General features: G+C 40.0%; 1 protein-coding gene across 1 annotated transcript in view; it reads left to right on the forward strand.

Moving 5' to 3' along the window:
- Positions 1 to 20913, forward strand: part of igfbp2b (insulin-like growth factor binding protein 2b) — a 35848-nt gene that overhangs the window by 672 nt on the left and 14263 nt on the right. The window contains exon 2 of the mRNA XM_077215679.1: positions 17460 to 17614. Coding sequence (XP_077071794.1) covers positions 17460 to 17614 — 155 coding nt within the window. The remainder of the gene's footprint in view (positions 1 to 17459; positions 17615 to 20913) is intronic.

Below are 20913 nucleotides of genomic sequence, written 5' to 3' on the forward strand. Positions count from 1 at the left end.
GGTCTTTGTTCTGGCACCCTTTTCTCCACCATCTTGTTTGATTGTTTATACAGCCCCTTTGTTAGATCACCAACTTCTGTCTGAACTGCTTCTGGTGCATCTGCTCACATGCTTGATTTAGTTTATATCAGGGTTCTCACAGTCATGGAAAACATGGTAATGTCAGACATTGTCAAAATTTAGATTTCTTTGTGAAAGTCATGGGAATTAATGCAATTTTAAAAAGTCTTGGACATTTCTGGACAGTTGTTCAAATTTGCAATCTTCAAGAAATTGATAAAATAAACTTTTAAAACATAGGCATATGCCTAAATGTCTTCATAAATAAAAAAAATAAATAATACATATTTAATTCTTAAGCACTCTACTTATATATCTTAGAAGCAATACAAGAGTTTATATATATATATATATATATACTGGGTTCAGTTCTTTCGTTACTGCAGGTTGCTGCCGATGGGAATGTGGCTGGAAAAATAATGGACGTTTCTGTAGTCACTGCAGGCCCAAATTATTCCTCTGGTAATCACAAACAACTGGAAAACATGGAAATTCATTATAAAAATCTGTGGGAACACTGTTATATTTACGTAGGTCAGATGGTGCTTTATCCATGCTTTTAATGTTATGGTCCTTAGTGTTTAATACAGTCAGATTAGATCAGTAAGCAGCAGCCTTAGACTTTTGAGGTCTGCTTCTTTTGTACCTGCTTTAGAAGCAATTGGAGATAACATTGTTTTTGAAACCAAGGTGCAATGGGATGACCAGTGTTGAAATTCAGTTGACCATGAGTCCACTGATCTCCTCACAAACAAATCACCTGTTAAACGGTTGACACTGTAACGTTTTTGCCATTATTTCTCGTTTTATTCGTATCAGCCTCTCTCTCTGTCTTTTTTTTAAATCCAGTGGTCCCCAGAGAAGAAATTCTTTTTTAAAATCTATTTTTTCCAGGGTTTTGAGTGACCAACAATATGGATCACTAAACACAATGAGTTGGCCAGAAAACAGTAGTTTCATCCCCCCTTTTTTTACAAGGTTGTAAAAGGGAAAAAATACATTTCTTTGAAACTGAAACTTTCTCAGGGACAACTAGTCGTCTCTGAATATGGCTGTAGGAACATAGTCCTAATGCATCTTGCACAATGCTGCCTTTTGCCTTGATAATATAATTTTTCAGATCTCATTTGGGTATCATCAGAGCCGTCTCTTTTGCTCTAGAGGCCAGGATGAGCGCTTCCAAACCTTTGCTATACAACTGAAATATGTGACCTAGATTTCTAATAAAATAAAGAATTTTCAAATTACTGATGTCTAAACTGTGCCAAATGCCTCTGCTTTGAAACAAATTGGCAGCCGTTATACTGCTGTGTTGTTGAATTTTCCAAGAAATCAGGGGTGAAAGGCTAATGTCCCCCTGCACAAATTGGACTTTTGCAAGCACCATTGTGAATCTGCCCCACTATACTTTCTGAGCATTGTCTGAATGGTGTATTTTGGGATACCAAAACCAACAGGGTTGCCCAGCACCGGCAATTAATCTGCTCATTTCTGACCCTTTCCAATGCAGGTTTCTAATGAAGAGAAAATACTGCCAGCTCTAAAGATAGTTCAAATTAAAATTCACTTTTACTCCCTTTCATGTTTTTCTGGCCCTGTATTATTTTCTTTGGGCTTGTTTATACCTGGTAGTGCTGGGCGGTTTGACCAAAAATTGATATCACGTTTATTTTCAAAATTATGCCGGTTTTCGTTTTTTTTTTTTTTTCGTGCATAATCAGGTGTTCAAAGCATTTTCTACTGGTTGAGAGAGGAATTACTGCAGTAAATTGACTTAGGATAATCTATTTTACTGTCATTAGTGATAACTGTCACGATGAGGTGGAAGCAAGGAGGAAGCAGGATCCAATTGCAGCACACTTTATTTAATAAACTCAAACTACATAAAGACTCTGGCTAGGGCACAAGACTCAGGAACAGAACCACCAACATCAAGGTACAACAACAACATTATTAAGAACTCACAAAGACTGGACTGAAACACAGGGCTTAAATACAAGGCCAAACAAGCTAAACAAGATAACAAGGGGGCGTGGTATACATGAACACAAACGAGGAGCGGGAAAACTGAACAGGACTGAACCAAAAGCACAAAGACCGGGGGAACACAGACAGACATTACAACATAGCCCCCCCTCTATGGGCGGCTCCCGACGCCCATCAAAACTAGAGACATAGTTCGGGAGGGTGGTGGAGCGGAGGCGGTCCCGGGGGAGGGATGGCGGGCCAGGTCCGTGCAGGGAACGGGACCGGGGTCTTGCGATGGCGGACCTGGGCCATGGAACATGGGCGGAGCTGGACGAACAGACTGCCAGGGCGGAGCAGGCTGTGGGCGTGTCCACGACGGAGCAGGCTGAGGGCGAGGCCACGGCGGAGCAGGCTGAGGGCGTGACCAGGGCGGAGCAGGCTGTGGACCCTCGGGCATCCAGGGCGAAGCTGTCGGACCCTCGGGCGTCCAGGGCGGAGCTGTCGGACCCTCGGGCGTCCAGGGCGGAGCTGTCGGACCCTCGGGCGTCCAGGGCGGAGCTGTCGGACCCTCGGGCGTCCTGGGCGGAGCAGACCCTTCGGGCGTCCAGGGCGGAGCTGTCGGACCCTCGGGCGTCCAGGGCGGTGAAGACCCTTCGGGCGGCCACGGCGGTGAAGACCCCTCGGGCGGCCACGGCGGTGAAGACCCTTCGGGCGGCCACGGCGGTGAAAACCCCTCGGGCGGCCACGGCGGTGAAGACCCTTCGGGCGGCCACGGCGGTGAAGACCCTTCGGGCGGCCACGGCGGTGAAGACCCTTCGGGCGGCCACGGCGGTGAAGACCCTTCGGGCGGCCACGGCGGTGAAGACCCTTCGGGCGGCCACGGCGGTGAAGACCTTTCGGGCGGCCACGGCGGTGAAGACCCTTCGGGCGGCCACGGCGGTGAAGACCCTTCGGGCGGCCATGCTGGAGAGGACCCTTCGGGTGGCCATGGTGGTGGCCTACTGCCCCCCCCCAAAAAATTCTTGGGGGTAGCTACGGGGTCGTAGCCTGGAGAAGGCACCGGCTCAGGAGAAAGAGGCAGAACCAGCGGTGAAGAGGGCTTTAGGCTGGGCAGGACCAGCGGTGAAGGAAACTCTGGGCTGAACAGGACTGGCGCAGGATCAGCGGGCTCTGGTGCAGGATCAGCGGGCTCTGGCGCAGGATCAGCGGGCTCTGGCGCAGGATCAGCGGGCTCTGGCGCAGGATCAGCGGGCTCTGGCGCAGGATCAGCGGGCTCTGGCGCAGGATCAGCGGGCTCTGGCGCAGGATCAGCGGGCTCTGGCGCAGGATCAGCGGGCTCTGGCGCAGGATCAGCGGACACCGGCTCAAGTGTGTGCGTAGCCCACACACACCACATGGCTGTGGCCATAATGGCCAGTGTTGCGGTCACTGAGGGCTCAGGCGGCGCATGCGTGGCGTGATCAGTCTCTGACTGGGAAGACGTGACGAGAACGGTCTCTGGCTGGACGGTCTCTGGCTGGACGGTCTCTGGCTGGACGGTCTCTGGCTGGACGGTCTCTGGCTGGACGGTCTCTGGCTGGACGGTCTCTGGCTGGACGGTCTCTGGCTGGACGGTCTCTGGCTGGACGGTCTCTGGCTGGACGGTCTCTGGCTGGACGGTCTCTGGCTGGACGGTCTCTGGCTGGACGGTCTCTGGCTGGACGGTCTCTGGCTGGACGGTCTCTGGCTGGACGGTCTCTGGCTGGACGGTCTCTGGCTGGACAGGCGGGACGTGGATAGGCTCCAGGGATACTGTGAACTGGCAGGGTGCTTCATCAGCCAAGCCCACCGTAGATGCCGAACCCCCCAAGTAAAGGGCCAGGTCAATATATCCCTCTAGGGTCCAACCGGTATAATCATCCGGCATCAGTTGCGCGATATCCGCATCCAGCCCGCTCCAGAACAGGTCCATGAGCTCAATGTCATACAGCGATCCCAGATGGCAGCAGTTCAAAAAGTCCCTCACATACTTCTCGATCCGCTGGCCATCCTGAAACATAGAGGCTAGAAATCTTCTTAGTACCTGGTTGCTAACAACTGCTGGATCCATTGGCGGTGAGTTCTTCTGTCACGATGAGGTGGAAGCAAGGAGGAAGCAGGATCCAATTGCAGCACACTTTATTTAATAAACTCAAACTACATAAAGACTCTGGCTAGGGCACAAGACTCAGGAACAGAACCACCAACATCAAGGTACAACAACAACATTATTAAGAACTCACAAAGACTGGACTGAAACACAGGGCTTAAATACAAGGCCAAACAAGCTAAACAAGATAACAAGGGGGCGTGGTATACATGAACACAAACGAGGAGCGGGAAAACTGAACAGGACTGAACCAAAAGCACAAAGACCGGGGGAACACAGACAGACATTACAACAATAACGTTCTACGTTCTTATAACCAGGAAATAAAGTTAATACAACGTTTATATTACGGGAGAATTTAACGTTCTAATGACGTTTGAATCATGTTCTTATAACCAAGCAAGAACGCTAATACAACGTTTATATAACGGGAGAATTGAACGTTCTTATAACGTTTTGAATAAAGTTCTTATAACCAAGAAATAACGTTAATACAACGTCTAAAACACTGGACGTTTTGAATCTTCCTAGAACATTCAGAAATAAGTTTTTATAACTTAATGGGAACGTTATGAAAATGTTCTTATAACCTAAAATTGTTAGCTGGGGAAGAGGAGAGATTCGCGATTGCACTGAACACGTTTTAAGTGCAAGATTCTCTGAGCGAGCCCAGAGAAAATAGACCAACGTGAGCAGCGTATATCTGAGAGCGCGGCACATTATATTCAGCGCGCGAGCAGAGAGATTCGCACTCGCGCATTATATTAATGTACTTTTGCGCTACAATAATGTGCTCTCGACATTTGACAGGAAAATAACACAGAACCATAGTTCTGCAACATCCATCTTCCCTGTAACGTAACACCAGAGCACTGCTGTTTACCCATAGACAGTAAAAGAAAACTGCTGTTTACCCTCGCTTCGCAGTCGCTGCTTAGAAGTGCAAACGTTGTGTAATTAAATACATCGGTATGGCGGTATATTAAAAATGAATATCATAACAAAAATATACACTTGTTTTCGGTATGAACCGGTATACCGCCCAGCACTAATACCTGGTCGCTTCATGCATTTTCACTAATCGGATAGCTATCTGATTGTGAACACACCAGGTTATATGCCCTACGAAACGCATTTGAGATGGATTTTTCTTTCCTATTTCTTCCCTTGATCTTAAAACTAGCTGATGATAAATAAAATGCAGCTCATATCTGTTGCTTTCGCTGACATGAACTCCGTTAAATTTGCATATAGCACAGGAACTGATCGGATATATATTTGTTTTGCGGACACACATTTATGTAGATTAGATCTGGTCAGTAAAAACACATAAAGTGACCCGGTGTGAACTGGCGATTAGGTGATTATAGGCTGAATGTCCAATTTGAAGGGTGATTTTTGCAACAACAACAAAAAAAAAGTTATCATAATAGTCCATACGACTCATACACTATATTCCATGTGTTCTGAATCTGAAGCAATACTGTAGCTTTGTGTGAGGAAAAGAACTTCACTAGTAACATTTTCTTCATCCAGAGCAGTCAAATCTAAATTCAAAAGGTTTGTGTCGCGTATCGTGACTGATTGTGACACTTTTAAAAAAAACATTTGCAGATGAAATTTTGGGAGTTTTTTTCTTCTTCTATTTTTCACAAAAAAACTGAGATATGGCTTTTGAAGACTTTGAACATATTAGATAAGTCAAGCATTTTTTAAATGTTGCTTTTATGTTATGTTTATGTTGTTGTAGTATAAATCGACATCTACTTGTGTGGAAATCAGAAGCTCAGGGCATCATGCATTAAATCTCCTTAATGTTTTCTAAAAGAACAGTTGGGCCATGACAAAATTTTCATTTTTGGTGAACAAACATTTAGTTAAAACCCTAATTGTTAGGGTTATTTTCCTCACATAAAGTTACAGTATGGCTTCTGATTCAGAACACATGGAATATACTGTATGAGTCGTATGGACTATTACTATATTACTATACCTGATTGCAAAAATCACCCTTCAACTTGGACATTCAGTCTATAATCACCTAATAGCCAGTTCACACTGGGTCACTTCATGTGTTTTTACTGACCAGATACCTATCTGATTTGTTAAAACTGGTCCATTATAAATGTTTCTCCACAAAACGAATATAAATCCGATCTTGAGTTCCTGCGCTTGTTGTTACGGTCAGTAATAAGCACATTTGTCTTTCTTTTCTCACTGCTTTCTGTTGGAAAATTCCATATCAGCATCATACCAGTAAGTCCTGTGAGTGAGTATGATTACTGAAAGTCATGTGGAAATCTTGTTAGCAAAGGCTAGACCCGTTCTGGCTCAGTTCATCTGTTTCTGCTGAAAAGAAAACACAAATTAATGCTGATCTAATGAATAGCGATTATGTTGTCTATTAAGGCTAATTAATGCAGTGAACTCTGAATGAATGCTGCAATTATGAAAACTCACTACAAGTTGCTACATGCAGGACCTCTGATCCTCATCTTTGTGTTCGCAACATGCCGAGAGGTATTCATTTTGTGTTGTTACTGCATTAGTGTTCACCCATCAGTGTAGCTTTAACTAACTGTGGTGATTTGGCGCAGTGCATCTCAAAAGAAACTCATTCTGCACTGAGTCTGTTGAATTAAATTAAGAATCATCTGGCATCATTGCACTGATTGTATATTTGTGCGTTACCTCAACTGTGAGCATATTGCACCACCTGTAGTTAGCATTGTTCATATGTCGAGTGGCTGCCTCAGACATGATCCAGCGTGCGTAGGACCCGATGAGAGGAACATCTTTAGTAATGACACTTAAGCGGTGCACAGATGCTGACTTGCATAATGCTCCCTTGTCTTTAACTTATCTGCTACAATAAGTCTTGTATATGTTTAGTCAATATGGATTTTGAAAATAACTATTTTGCAATGTGTGTTAATGACCTTTATTCATCTAATATGTTCCTAGTACACATCTTAGGACCTCTATCATTGTGACCTTTAGCACTTAAAACAGGCCTATTATGCAAAATTCACTTATATAAGGTGTTTAAACACAGATGTGTGTCCAGTGTGTGTAAAAAAACAGCCTGTAATGGTAAAAATCCATCCACTCCTTTTTATAATCCGAGTTAAATCATAAATAGTCTCTCTAAACGAGCGGTTCCTGATTTCTCTCCTAATCTTACGTAAGAGAGTAGGGGAAAGGTCCGTCCATGACTGGTGAAATCTGCTTTATTAGCATAGATCCCGTCCTGTGTGAGCCACAGCAGTACGCCATTTATGTTTCCTCGCTGTAGCAGCTGGAGATATAAAATGTCTGCGCCAAAAACATTACAATTGTTTTGTTATTGGATGTACCAACGAACACAATAGTCTCTATAGACTCCTGGCATTTGACCAACTGAGGATGAATTTCTTTAATGAAGGAATGACGAAGAAATTAATTAGTGTTATATATTTGCGCAAATCATTTTACACCGGAGTGCTTTACAAACGAGTGTCAGTTCAACTCTGGATTTGCACAAAAGTTTTTTCTGAAAGATTTTTATATTAACATGATAGTAGATGCTAGTCGATCAGTTGAATCAACTTAACTCCACAGCAACTACATACATTTATCCATTAACCATTCAGAAATGTCCAGTTTCATTCTAAAAGTTGTAACTTTTTCCTGAGTCTCTCCATCTGTCCGACTCCGGTTCGTACTTGTAAGGCTGAATATCGCTACTGACAATTTCTGACATTTAAGCTGCGTGACTTTCGTCGGTTTTGTTGTTGTATTCGAAGCACGAGTTGTAAAGGCTCTTCCCTCTTCTGGAAAAGGGGCCCCATCCATCCATCCATCCATCCGTCCGTCCATCTATCCATCCATCCATCCATCCATCTTAGTTTTGTGAAGAACAGACTGAAATTCAAGTTCTCATGCTTCAGATGACTTCAGATAATCAGTTAAAATCTTAATTTTTAGTCTGTGCTTCACACAAAATTATCATTTGACTTCAGAATACTTGAAATATAGTGCATGAGTTTTATAGACTACTTTTATGATACATTTTGGGGCTTGGCGATAAAAATTATTTGTGTGGCATAAAAAGCTGCGTCAACATTTAGCTTAACTTCATATATTGTGCTTCATGGAGAATGAAAATCATAATAGTTTGGTAATACATGAGCGTGAGTAAATAATGACTTAATAAATACCTTTGAGTCAGTTATTGCTTTAACAGCAGGTTTGCTACAAGATGGTGTTATTATAGTATTATTTATATACTTTCAAGATGGTGTTAATTTAGTATGATTTATATACTATTATATTATGTATTAATATTTTGAATTAGCAATTATTTTTACACTGCTCATTGTGGGCAGCAGTCAATGTACTTTAAGTTACTTCTAATAAAATGACCCAAAACCTGAAACATCTGTCCGATAAATGTGTCTGATAATTCTGAAATTATACTGATCAATATACTTTAAAATAAAATGGACACTGGGATTGCAAAGACAGCCATGGGTCATTACATAAAAGCAAGTAGAAAGATGCAAATGTAATCTTTTGCACCGATTCCCTCCAGAAAATCCAGCCTCCTCGCCACCATAATAAAATATATCTCAAGTTTATTCAAGCTAGCGGTTTATATCTCATGTTTGTTTTTCTGTCTTTTCCTCTTTCTCCTTGTATCGCGTGTTTTGCCCTTGGAACCCTCCGGGGTCTGATATGCAGAGACACGCTCTCTTCAACACCTTTCCAGTGCCTTGGGTGGCGGCGGCTTGTCGAGACCTGTGACACCAGAAAGACTCCATGTAGGCGCCATGACTTTACTTTTCCCCCATGGCATCTGGAGTGTCATGGGTGTCAAACAACCAATTTAAATAACAAAAAAAACTCCTGGGCTCTTTTTACCTCAGGCCATCCCAGACAATCCACCCCACAGAGACGATGAAGCGTCAAGCGTCACTACTTGCTGTACATCTGGCTGCCTGCCTGACTGATACACAGTTGAAAATGTCAATATCGACTGCAACAGGTATATTCACTCTAAAATAACTGTAAAAAAAAACAAAAAAACATTCTAGTAGCAGTGAGGCTGTATTAATAACTCTCATCCAGATCAATGCAGGGCAGGCTTGAGATCAGCATGGAGGGAGGACATTATTTCTGTATAATGGTAGCTTACATAGCAAAGCATATTCCTGAGACCCAAGCTTAGCACTGTGCTTAGTTTTATAAGTTTGTTGCTCAACCACTTGTCAAATGCTCAAGCTCAGGCAATTCTTGACACTCAGGAGGCTGCAGTTGCTATGGTGCCAAGTGAAGAAAGAAAATCGACATCTAGGCTACTTCACAAAATGGATCCAAGGCATTTTCTGAGGAAAACTTTGACTTCAAGTTGTTTCCTCAAAGTCAAAAATTGTAATGCTATTTGTCAAATTCTATATATAAATAAAAAGATACAGGTTTGAAATTACATGAAGATGAGTAAATGATAACAACATTTTCAAGAATCATTCATACCTTAATGTATATAACATATTAACCCGTTACTGTTTTCAACTAAAAATAGACACAATTTTATTCAAATGCTGTGATGGTATATTTTCACTGATTTCAGTTATTGAGTTCTTGTTTAGTATATTTATATGTAATACCTCTGAATGCCTGCATGACTCATGAGAAACCTATAGCAATGCTTCATTTACCGGCACCTCATACTACATTTTTTATGTTCTTGTTGTTGAAATCTGTGTTTAGAATATACAAATTATCAGAAGAAGCACATACACTCAAAAGCAGAATCGAGGACTGAATCTCATTCGTCTGCTGAGAACATTTCCTTTGTGCACAGTGGCTGTTTAATCATCGAGGCTCCCTCAGTAGGCCTCTGATTTATGACCGTACAACATTGCTGTTTAGTCTTTGCATATGCAATTACAGAAAAGATAAAAGAGAGAGAGTTGAAGAGAAAGACAGAGAAATGTGCTGGCTTGATCCACTGCATAATGAGAAGAGGCTCAGGGAGGCTAGTTTAGGTTGAATGAAATCTTAAACGCTTTTTCATCAAATGGGGGGAGTAAAAAAAACTGGGAAGTGCTCCCAGGGGATGGTGACAAATTACTTCTCAGAACGATTTTCTTAAGTGGAATCAGAGAGAGTGCGAAATACTAAGACACCGAACAGATGTTTCAATGATGTAGAGGACAGATAGAGGACACCAGTGAAAGTTCCTGTGGAACAGAACAGTAGAAGAAGTGGTAAGCATTGGGGAAATAAGTCAACTGGCTCTTACAGCTGTTTGCACACTTTGTTTGGACCAAACCCGAGCTCTCTTCCAAAGTTATTTTAGTATTGTTTATAGGCCTATAGTTTATTCATATTTTAATTGATTTTTTGTATTTGTATTTATATTATTAGTTTTCAGTTTAGTTTAAAGGGATAGTTTACCCAAAAATGAAAATTCTGTTGTTTATTACTCGCCCTTATGTCGTTCCAAACCCGTAAGACTTTCGCTTATCTCCGGAACACAAATGAAGATCTTTCTGTTGAAATCTGAGAGCTTTTTGTCCCTCCATTGACAGCTACACAACTGACCCTTTGACGCTTCAAAAAGTTCATAAAGAGATCGTAAAGAGACACGATCGATTTATATGATGAGCAGATTAAATTTAGGATTTTATTCACATTCATCAACTCACTCATCAGTTGTGGTAAATGGAAGCGCAAGAATGTTTGCTTAACATGCGAGAACCAATGAGTTCATTCTCGTACAAGAACCAATGAGGTTTGAAATTAGTTTGATGAGCCGTTGTGCTCTGTAATGCATTTTTCCTCCATTTTGTGTTAAAATATAGCATTTTTGCAGAATTCAAATGGGTCCGATACGTTTTTTGGTATGCGTCGACTCGCACATATGATCTGCTCTGTGCTATCAAGTCTCTGGACCGGAGCAGACTGTGGCATACTGCAGCGTTTCACATGACATTAACGTGAAACAAGACTTCATTCGCTCCAAAGGAAAGCATATTTACACTATCTGAATTATTTCCTGTTCCCTATATACAGTAGTGCACAGTGCGCCATTCACCTTGTAGAAAATAGTAAATGTGTGAACAAGTGACCGATTTCAGCCGCAGCTTCAGCGTTTATTTATAGTGTAGGGAGCGGGATGCTTAAGATACTAGAGAGCATTTGATTGGACAGAAAATCTGGTGAGAAGCTGAAGTGCAGAGTGATGATGTCATCCAATCAAAACACTTTTTGGCTTTTTTTTGGCTCAATTTTGATATCAGGGGGCCTTTAAACTCCATTGCAAGTAATCGTACGTTGTGCCTGGCCAAATAAAAGCTGTATCAAATTTGAACTCCAAAAACCTCTTGTACATGCCCAAGGGAAGCCATTCTGCACCCACCAAAACCAACAATTAGTTTTTGCAAAACTCTCCCACACCTGGTCCTGTTTTGCCGGACACTGGCATAGCTTTCCTGTGAGTCGTGTAGCTCCACAGAAGAAAGGAAATTAAATTACATTCTACACTGTTATTTCGTGCCGCCGTGGTACAGCGAGTCCTTGAAGTTACAACCTTTACAAAAGGCCACTGGTTATGCAAGTAAGAAAAAGTGCCAAATACAAGCCGACTTGTATCACCGGGCATCACAGCTGCTTATGTTTTTCTTGCATTACTTTTTCATGGAGACACATTCTGAGAGCCAGCGTGCTCACTGCAGTCTGTTTGGAAAAACAACATGGCTGCTCGGCTCCCTCTTCATAGCCTTGTGGGTTGAAAGAGCATTTTCTGTAAATGTTTAACCAGATGGGTAAACTGCGAAAAGGTTTCAATCAATGTCAGTGTCTTTGGGTTGTTTTCCCAGCATGCAGTGGGCCTCAGTTCATCCACAAATTGACCATAGCTTACTGGTTACAAGAGCTTCATGTTGCATGTCACAGAGTGCATGTTTGTATATTTCAGTAGATTGTGTAATGTAAACCAATATAACCAGTTATAATCCTGCCGTCAGACCTCTGCATTTCGATAAATCCTGGAGAGAGCCTGCCATTTAAGCTCATTTAAGAAGTATGCATAGATTAAACCAAATCAGTGGTGAAAGAGAAGATTTGAAGTGTTTGATTATGGGTGGTAGCATACAACCAGAGCAGAAATGACCTTGAGGTCTTTTTTTTTCTTTTCAGTTTTCCGTTTACTAGATGATATATGTAATGACTATTCTATCTGTATGATGTTTTTACACATTTTTATCATGATTATAATGATCACATTTCATATTAAATTAAATGATTTTACTTGTCAGAAAATTAAGTGATAGTTAAAGGGTTGGTTCACTAAAAAATGAAAATTCTGTCATTAATTACTCATCCTCATGTCGTTCCAAACCTGTAAGACTTGTTCGTCTTCGGAACACAAATAAAGATCTTTTTGATGAATTCTGAGATATTTCTGTCACTCCATTGACAGCTACGCAACTAGTACTTTGACGCTTCAAAAAGTTTATAAAAGATGGTAAAACTAATCCAGATGAATTGAGCGGTTTAGTCCAAATTTTTTGAAGAGACACGATCGCTTTATATGATGAAAAGATTTAATTTGAGTTCAGATTCTAGGTTTTGAAAAGTAAGTCAGGTGAAGGCCATAGCCATAGTAACATTTTGGCGTCTAATAATTTTATGATTTTTATTACATTTACACTTTAGTCATAAGAAGACATACACCTTGCAGAACCTCCAAAATGTTATTTTTATTTATTTATTTAATAAGAAGGATCATAAAAAGTTTTTTTTTAGTGCTGCCCTGAAAAAGTTTTTTCACATAACAGGTTTAAGTGTAGCCTATAGTCCACAAGACAAAATACAAGACAAATTACATAAGCTTGATTTTTAATATTGTGTTTTTTAATACATGAATGATCCACAACTTTTTTCTTTCTTTTTTTTTGTAATGGGTTGTTCATGAGTCCCTTGTTTGTCCCGAACAGTTAAACTGCCCAATGGTCTTCAGAAAAAATCCTCCTGCTCCTGCACATTCTTTGCTTTTCCAGCATTTTCTGCATATTTGACTCCTTACTAGCAGTGATTGTATGATTTTGAGATCAATCTTTTCACACTGGGACTCATACATAAACTATTACAAACGCTTCAAACATTCAGTGATGCTCAAGATGGAAACATTAAGGGGTTGTAAATTGCTGTAAATTGTTCTTACTTTGTTTAAAATTTCATTAATTGATTTAGTACTGCCCTTCAGAAGCTAAATAAGATATTAACATTTAAAATAAAATAAGAAAAATTTACACATCACTATCATCTTTCTCAAAATTTTAGCTCTGGCTCTTAATGCATCGTGTTGCATTCTTGAGCATTATCTTGCAGATTCTGAAAGATGTACAGTAGGTAAACGCAGGACTGCTACTATATATTGCAATCCTTTTGTAAAGGTTAAAATATTAATTTAAGAGCAGTGTTGAGACTTTTCGCCGAAGTTTGATTGACAGGCGATCTGACCAATCATAATGCAGAAATCCATCATTGTTGTCTGACAAACAAACCAAACCGGTTAGTGGATTTGAACTTGGAAAATGGTGTGTATTGACATCTTTTTGCAGATCCCTGTGGGAGTGGCAGAGAGAGAGAGAGAGAGAGAGAGAGAGAGAGAGAGAGAGAGAGAGAGAGAGAGAGAGAGAGAGAGAGAGAGAGAGAGAGAGAGAGAGAGAGAGAGAGAGAGAGAGAGAGAGAGAGAGAGAGAGAGAGAGAGAGAGACACACACCTGACCATACCCAACATGTGTCATCATAACAATGTTCATTCATGTTTAATTCGTGCTATAACTAAAAGAGATGATCAGTTCACGTGCTGCTTGAACTAAATAATTACACATTAAAGCGCCACAAAATGGTATTTATTGTTTGAATTTCACAAAAATTAAAAAAAATTGAAATCTGAGACTTATTTCATACCAAAGTAACCTGCTTTGTCTTGTCTGTTAGCGCATTGTCAGTGTCCTCTTTGCTCTGCTATTTTTCACTGTGTGAGAACATGATGTGTGAAGTGAGAGCAGAATGGCCTGTTGGACATAGCAACAGTAACTAAGAGGGGCGGGTCTTTGTAAAAGGTCAATTTCAAATAATCTAAATCTTTGTGGACTCGGCCGGATTCGACTCGGACTCGGACTTGGACTCGGACTTGATTGGTAAGGACTTGGACTCGACAAAGGTGGACTCGGACCCAACACTAAAATACTACTAATTATTTGCATCAAAATGTTTTAATGTTTCAAAGGTCTTAAAAATGCAGCCTAACCAACACCGCGGCATATATTTTCTGAGTCAAGGGTAGTTTTTTTTTTTAGCTCCTTTTTAACCTCTTAAGTGTCATGGGCCCACCGGTGGGCCCAAATCCATTACATATTTAAAACAGTAATAACCTATACTTAACCTAAACTAATCTTGACAAACTATATATCATTTGAAAGCTTACAATCTCTAGTTTCCATATTTGGTTACTGATTCTCAAAACAAATTACAGAGGAGCCGTAATTTATTAATTTGCAACAAGAATATTTTCATACTCCTAGGCGTGTTCAGACCTTTATTTTGAAATAGCAATGAACATGAAAAATCATGAAAGAAGGGTAGAAACCAGTTTGTTTTCATGCCAAGAGTTCAAAAGATGGCAAGCATTCAATTATTTTAGAAAAAAAAGGTCTGAAAATGTTTTAAATATAAAGAAAAAATAATAGATTCACCATTTGTGATGTGGCCGCGAGCTATAACGCACATATGTGTTCTTTTATGTGTTTATTCAAGGTTTAATTCATATCAAAATCTGCCAAACTTCCAATACTACTTCTGAATAGGATGTCTACTTTATAAATTGTATGAAAATTGTGAAAATGATGGTTCAGATCACTCAAACCACATATGGAAATGGAGGCGCCCTTATATGGGCAGTAATGGAGTCTGGTTGTGACCTAGTGAAAAAGTTTGGTACTGCGCCCAAACAAAATCTTACTGAAAGCTCATTTCTTGAGATATCAACCTAAAATTTGAAACACAACTTGTTCAGATTTTTGGCTTTGATTTTTTTGCAGTTTAAGAGTTGTCCAGGTTTTGAAAATATATATTTTATATAAAATATGAATAATTAATTTTTTTAAATCGTACATTTTCATAAACTCAAACTTCTGTAACTTTTTTTCTGTTTCACTTTCTTAATTTATTTCACTTCTACAAAAATCTGCCAAATGTCTTCTTTAAAACAAGACCAATTTTATGTCTATATTCCAAAGGATTCTTATCCTATACCATTTAAGTTTGGAATGTGCATTTTCATGTCTATTCAAAAAAAAGGGGATGGGTGACACTTAACAGGTTAAAGTATAAACTATTAGTTGTTAATATTGGTCCAGTCCTTTTTTTATTTTTGGTACTGAATCCATAGCGTTTTTTTTTTTTTTGCATTTTGCTTTGTCCACCATAATTAGAAGGTTTTTTTCCCCCACTGAGCTTAATACATTATGGGATTGCCTGTGTTTTTGAAAATTGACACAAATCTTCTTGTTAGAGCAATTTTTGTGCCAGAAGTATGTCAATGATGCCTCAAAATGCCTCTACATAGACCCTACATAGATATCTCACTAGGTTTTGGATCAGAGTCAGTATGTAAATTCACAAGTGGCACTTGACTTTTCAACAACATGTCATGCTTCCTTGGGAAAAGCGAGAGAGAAACCGGCCCTAGCCCTGAAAAGAGTTCCTGTCCACTCCCCAACCGCACAGCCCACACACTAAGCCTTTGGAAAGAGAGAGGAACTGTGAGTGGGAAGTGTTGCTGGTGTAGGCCCAGGGATGAGAGTGTGGAACAAGGATGCTTCTGAGGATATGTAATGGCAGGTGTCTGCTGAAGCACGCCCGCCAATAATGTCTTCAATGAGGCAAACTCTGGCAAAGTCATCCGCTATTTCAGACACTATTCTTAGGTCTGTTCCTCACAATTGGGCTTGAAACTTTAGACCACAGTATTCAGTGCTGGACAATGCTCAGAGCAATCACCCTCCTTCAGATTTCAAGGGTCATACTTACCCTACGCTGACATCATGCGAGCATCTCTGGGCTCATTGCCTGAGTTTCTGCTTTTTAATGTCGATGGGCCAGACACAGAACACATCTGAATGCATGCGAGAGTTTCAAATGGCCAGCTAGAGTCTAAATGACCCGCTTTGTGCAAGTGATGTTACCAAGATGTACATGTAAAGCCTGGGACACACCAAGCCGACATCAAAGAACTAGCTGCGATGAAAGCTGACTGTGTTGTCACCTCTCCTTGGCTGTGTCTCGGCCAAAAAGCTGCACTTGAACACACCTAAAGGACTAAAGTCCAGGTGACTGTCAACTAGCATGTGCGTTCTGCATCTGTGTGCAAAGAAATATCTGTCTATATCAGCAGGTATCAATAGTCTATTTTTGTCATTCAAAAAGGGAAACTAAAACTAGGACTGCATACAAAACCGCAAACAAAGCAGCGCGTGCTTACCATTTTGAATATCAATCACGCTTTTCACTTTTTTCATTCTAGTTTTTGCAGAAGAACTCAGAAGGATGAAAATAATTTACTCAGCCTCATGCCATTCCAAATCTGTAGGTATTCTTTCTTCTGTGCAACACAAAAGAAGATATTCTGAAAATGTCTTTTTTCCATACAATGAAAGTCATTTTTGGGTAAAGTATACTTTTAAATAAGGATAAATGTCTGCTTTTGTTATTAGTAGTTCACTTGTGATTTGCCAGGCATGGTTTGACTTAAAAGGCACGTATCTCTTCAAAGGCTTCTGTGCCTATCGGAATCAAGAGCTGTCATTAATCCCAGCCTTTAACTTTCTTTCCCTGCCATGCTTTGATACACTGCCAGGACACTGATCAAGGGTTTGTTTTTATTGACTAAAAAGATTGCTTGCGGTCTTTGACCAGAGAACAATAATACAAATTTCAATAAATAATATGTCAATTTGTTAAGCAACATCTAACCTGATAGAGTTGTGCAGCATTCAGAATGTAATTGAAATTGACTTTTAAGAAGCAATTGCATTTCTGATTTTTTTACGTATTATATTTCACTTTTCAGAATGAATTGCATATGTACTTTAAAGTTATACTGTATATATATATATATATATATATATATATATATATATATATATATAGAGAGAGAGAGAGAGAGAGAGAGAGAGAGAGAGAGAGAGAGAGAATGATTAAATTCAGATTTTTGTCCAAATCCTATAACCTACTCTTCCCTCCATCAGGAGAAGTAAATAGCACGCGCTCCCCTCTGATGAAGAAGACCAGCAAAGAAAACTACCAACACTACAAGGAAATGGCTGTTAAGCAGCATCACAACAGTAAGAGGAACAGGATGTTCAGCCCCCAAGATGATCTCAAAACGCTTCTGCCCAAACAGGTGAGGGTCCCTCTGTGAAGAAGTCACAGCACTCTTGAGTAGGCAACACTAAAGCGATTCATATGAAAGGGCCTTTAGATTAACACAGAGAATGATAGACTTATTGAAATAAAGACCTGTATTCACCTTAAATGTCATTGTGTTCAGTACGGCAGTGCCCTCTTCTGGTTATCAGACTAATACACTACACACACAACAGTATGGGCTTACACAACACACACACACACACACACACGCGCACGTTTACGTAGCTATCTAAATGGGGATATTCCATGGACGTAATTGTTTTTATACTGTACAAACTGTATATTCTATCCCCCTACACTAACCCTACCCCTAAACCTACCCGTCACACAAAACTTTCTGCATTTTTACATTTTTAAAAATCTTTAATTACTTTATTTTTATACCAGATTTACAAATGAGGAATTTTGATGTTCCCCACGCAAATTATTGTCCCATATGTGATTTTTTTGTTTCATCTTTTGTGTCAGTGCTTGATTTGTCCGGCTGTGAAAAATGAAAACTTTAAATCTACATAGAATCTGAACAATACATCCTGGATGATGTGTAGTGCAATAAAAACTCAAATAAACACCAAAAAATAAAAAAATAAATGGTGACATTGGATCACTGGAACTCCTCCCCTATTGACCCTATTGATATATGTTTTCTAACATTTGTATTTTTACAGTCTGTAAGATGTCTAATAAACAAATGTTGATGATCCCCACCTGAAATATTGTCACATATATGTATTTTCTGGCTATATTGGTTGCCACCCTGGAAGTCCAAAAAAGCAAAAAAGAACATTTACATAATGTCTTAACTGTACATTATAGTACACTATACAATAAGTGTGTTCGAAAGTCAATATCACTGAAAGCCATCAGAAAGTCCAGACTTAGCAAGCCCAAAATACAAAAAAAGCTGTTTGGAGAAATCCAGTGCCACACTGTATCAGTGCCGGCCCATCTTCCCATCTTCTCTACTAACAGCCAACGTTGATGACAATCTGGGAAACGGAAAATGATTGATGATAATCTGGGAAATTAAAACTGATGCATGCTAATCATCCTCAAAAAAGAGAAGGGAGATATCGATATTGAGTCTGAAAAATATACTCCTAAGTTTGAAGCTGCCTTGAAGACATTAGGGAAAAAGAAAGTCAACACTGTTATACTATAATAGTTAATTGGCTAGTTGGTGATCATTTCTAATCATGTCCAAGTCAAAGTCTAAGTCAAAGAAATACAAGGAAGAAAATGATAGTGAGTCTGAAGAGCTCAATCCTGCTACAAAGAAATCCAAGAGAGTTGATGGTGTCAAATCAAAAGACCATGGTCCTGAAAATTGTATTTTACATGTACATGGCTGTGAGCATGCAGATTTCACACCACTTAGTGAAATTAAAGGGTCTGCTACTGACAAGTTGACTCTGCTACACAGCATTCGTGATAGACGTCTCCATGAAGCTCTCGATTCGCCGTTTCGCATGGAGAATGTCTATAATCTCATTCCAGAGAGTCTTGTAGGTGCCAATTTAGAAACAACTGGCTATCATCGAGACTGCTACCAGAAGTTTACAAAGAACCAGGGATGCTTACAGGAAAGACCTACTGTGACATCTCAGCAAGCTTCAACACCACGCTCACCACGTAAATGTGGGTCCTCCTCAGCTAAGCAGCTGTTCCCCCCAGAGTGTATCTTCTGTGAAAAGCTGGAAGTGAAAGTATTGGGAAAGACCGAACGATGCATCAAGTTCCCAGTATATAAGGCTAAGGACGAAGCATTGAAGGAGCCTACATGGAAACAGATTACGCCTCAAGTCTTTGAACTTCACCATCTACAATCGCATGGTGCAAGGTGAGTACCTTTTTGCGAGAGAAGCAAATTACCATCAGTCATGTCACAAGTTAGAAAACATACATCAATAGGGTCCATAGGGGAGGAGCTCCAGTGATCCAATGTCACAATTTTTTAAATTGTTTGGTGTTTATTTGAGTTTTTATGCACTATACATCATCGAATCATGACAATCCTCATATCTATCAATTCCTTATGCAAATTCGAAGAGAAAATGGGGTGGATTGTGTCGGTAGGATATATTGTTCAGATTCTATGTAGATTTAAAGTTTAAATTTTTCACAGCCAAAAATCAAGCACGGACACAAAAGATGGTCCAAAAAATCACATATGGGACAATAATTTGCGTGGGGAACATCAAAATTCCTTCACTAGACCCCTTTACTAGACACCTTAATATGAAGGTAAAATGATGACAAAGAATCACATGCGCAGGGTAAGATCTGTGAAAGTGTACAAAAGATTGCTAGCGTAAATTAAATGTGCATGTGCAAGAGAAGATTAGTAAAGGTGTAAATCGCCCTTCAAGTTTCAGAAAAAAATATTTGCAGCATTTAACTGTTATTCGTAAGTGTAATTCATGTATTTTGAAGCTGCAGCTTCATGCTAACGCAAAATAAATAAGATCTGTATTCTTCAGACTTTCATTTTTCCGCGCTTAAACTTTTGGCACTGTGTTTGCGCACAAATGCGGCCAAAAGCACTGCAAGCCTGTGAACAGCAATTTGCAATGAAAACAACAGAGGCAGGAACTGCAAAACAGATGTATTGCGTAAAATCAAACTTTGTGTAAAAAAATTAACTATAGCAAATGTCGAAATGACTTGTTGTGTGCATGAGGCAAAAAATGTCCCGAATTAACTCGATTTGTACAGTTGCTTTTTTCTTTTACCTGTGCTTATAGTTTTGGCACGATTCTCTCACTCACTGAGTTTTGCAAGCACAAAGAGGAGGGCTCTTTGCGGGAACTTTTTCGGGAACTTTTTTGCCTCATGCACACAACAAGTCATTTAGACATTTGCTACAGTTTATTTTTTTACATAAAGTTTGATTTTACGCAATTAATCTGTTTTGAAGTTCCTGCCTCTGTTGTTTTTGTTCGCAAATTGCTGTTCACAGGCTTGCAGTGCTTTTGGCCGCATTTGTGCGCAAAAACAGTGCCAAAAGTGTAAGTGCGGAAAAATGAAAGTCTGAAGAATACAGATCTTATTTATTTTGCGTTAGCATGAAGCTGCAGCTTCAAAATACATGAATTACACTTACGAATAACAGTTAAATGCTGCAAATATTTTTTTCTGAAACTTGAAGGGCGATTTACACCTTTACAAATCTTCTCTTGCACATGCAAATTTAATTTACGCTTGCAATCTTCTGTACACTTTCAAAGATCTTACCCTGCGCATGTGATTCTTTATGGCATCATTTTACCTTAA

The sequence above is a fragment of the Siphateles boraxobius genome, unplaced genomic scaffold, assembly GCF_051911475.1.
Source record: "Siphateles boraxobius isolate OS27281-9 unplaced genomic scaffold, OSU_SipBor_1 7, whole genome shotgun sequence".
Classification (NCBI taxonomy): Eukaryota; Metazoa; Chordata; class Actinopteri; order Cypriniformes; family Leuciscidae; genus Siphateles; species Siphateles boraxobius.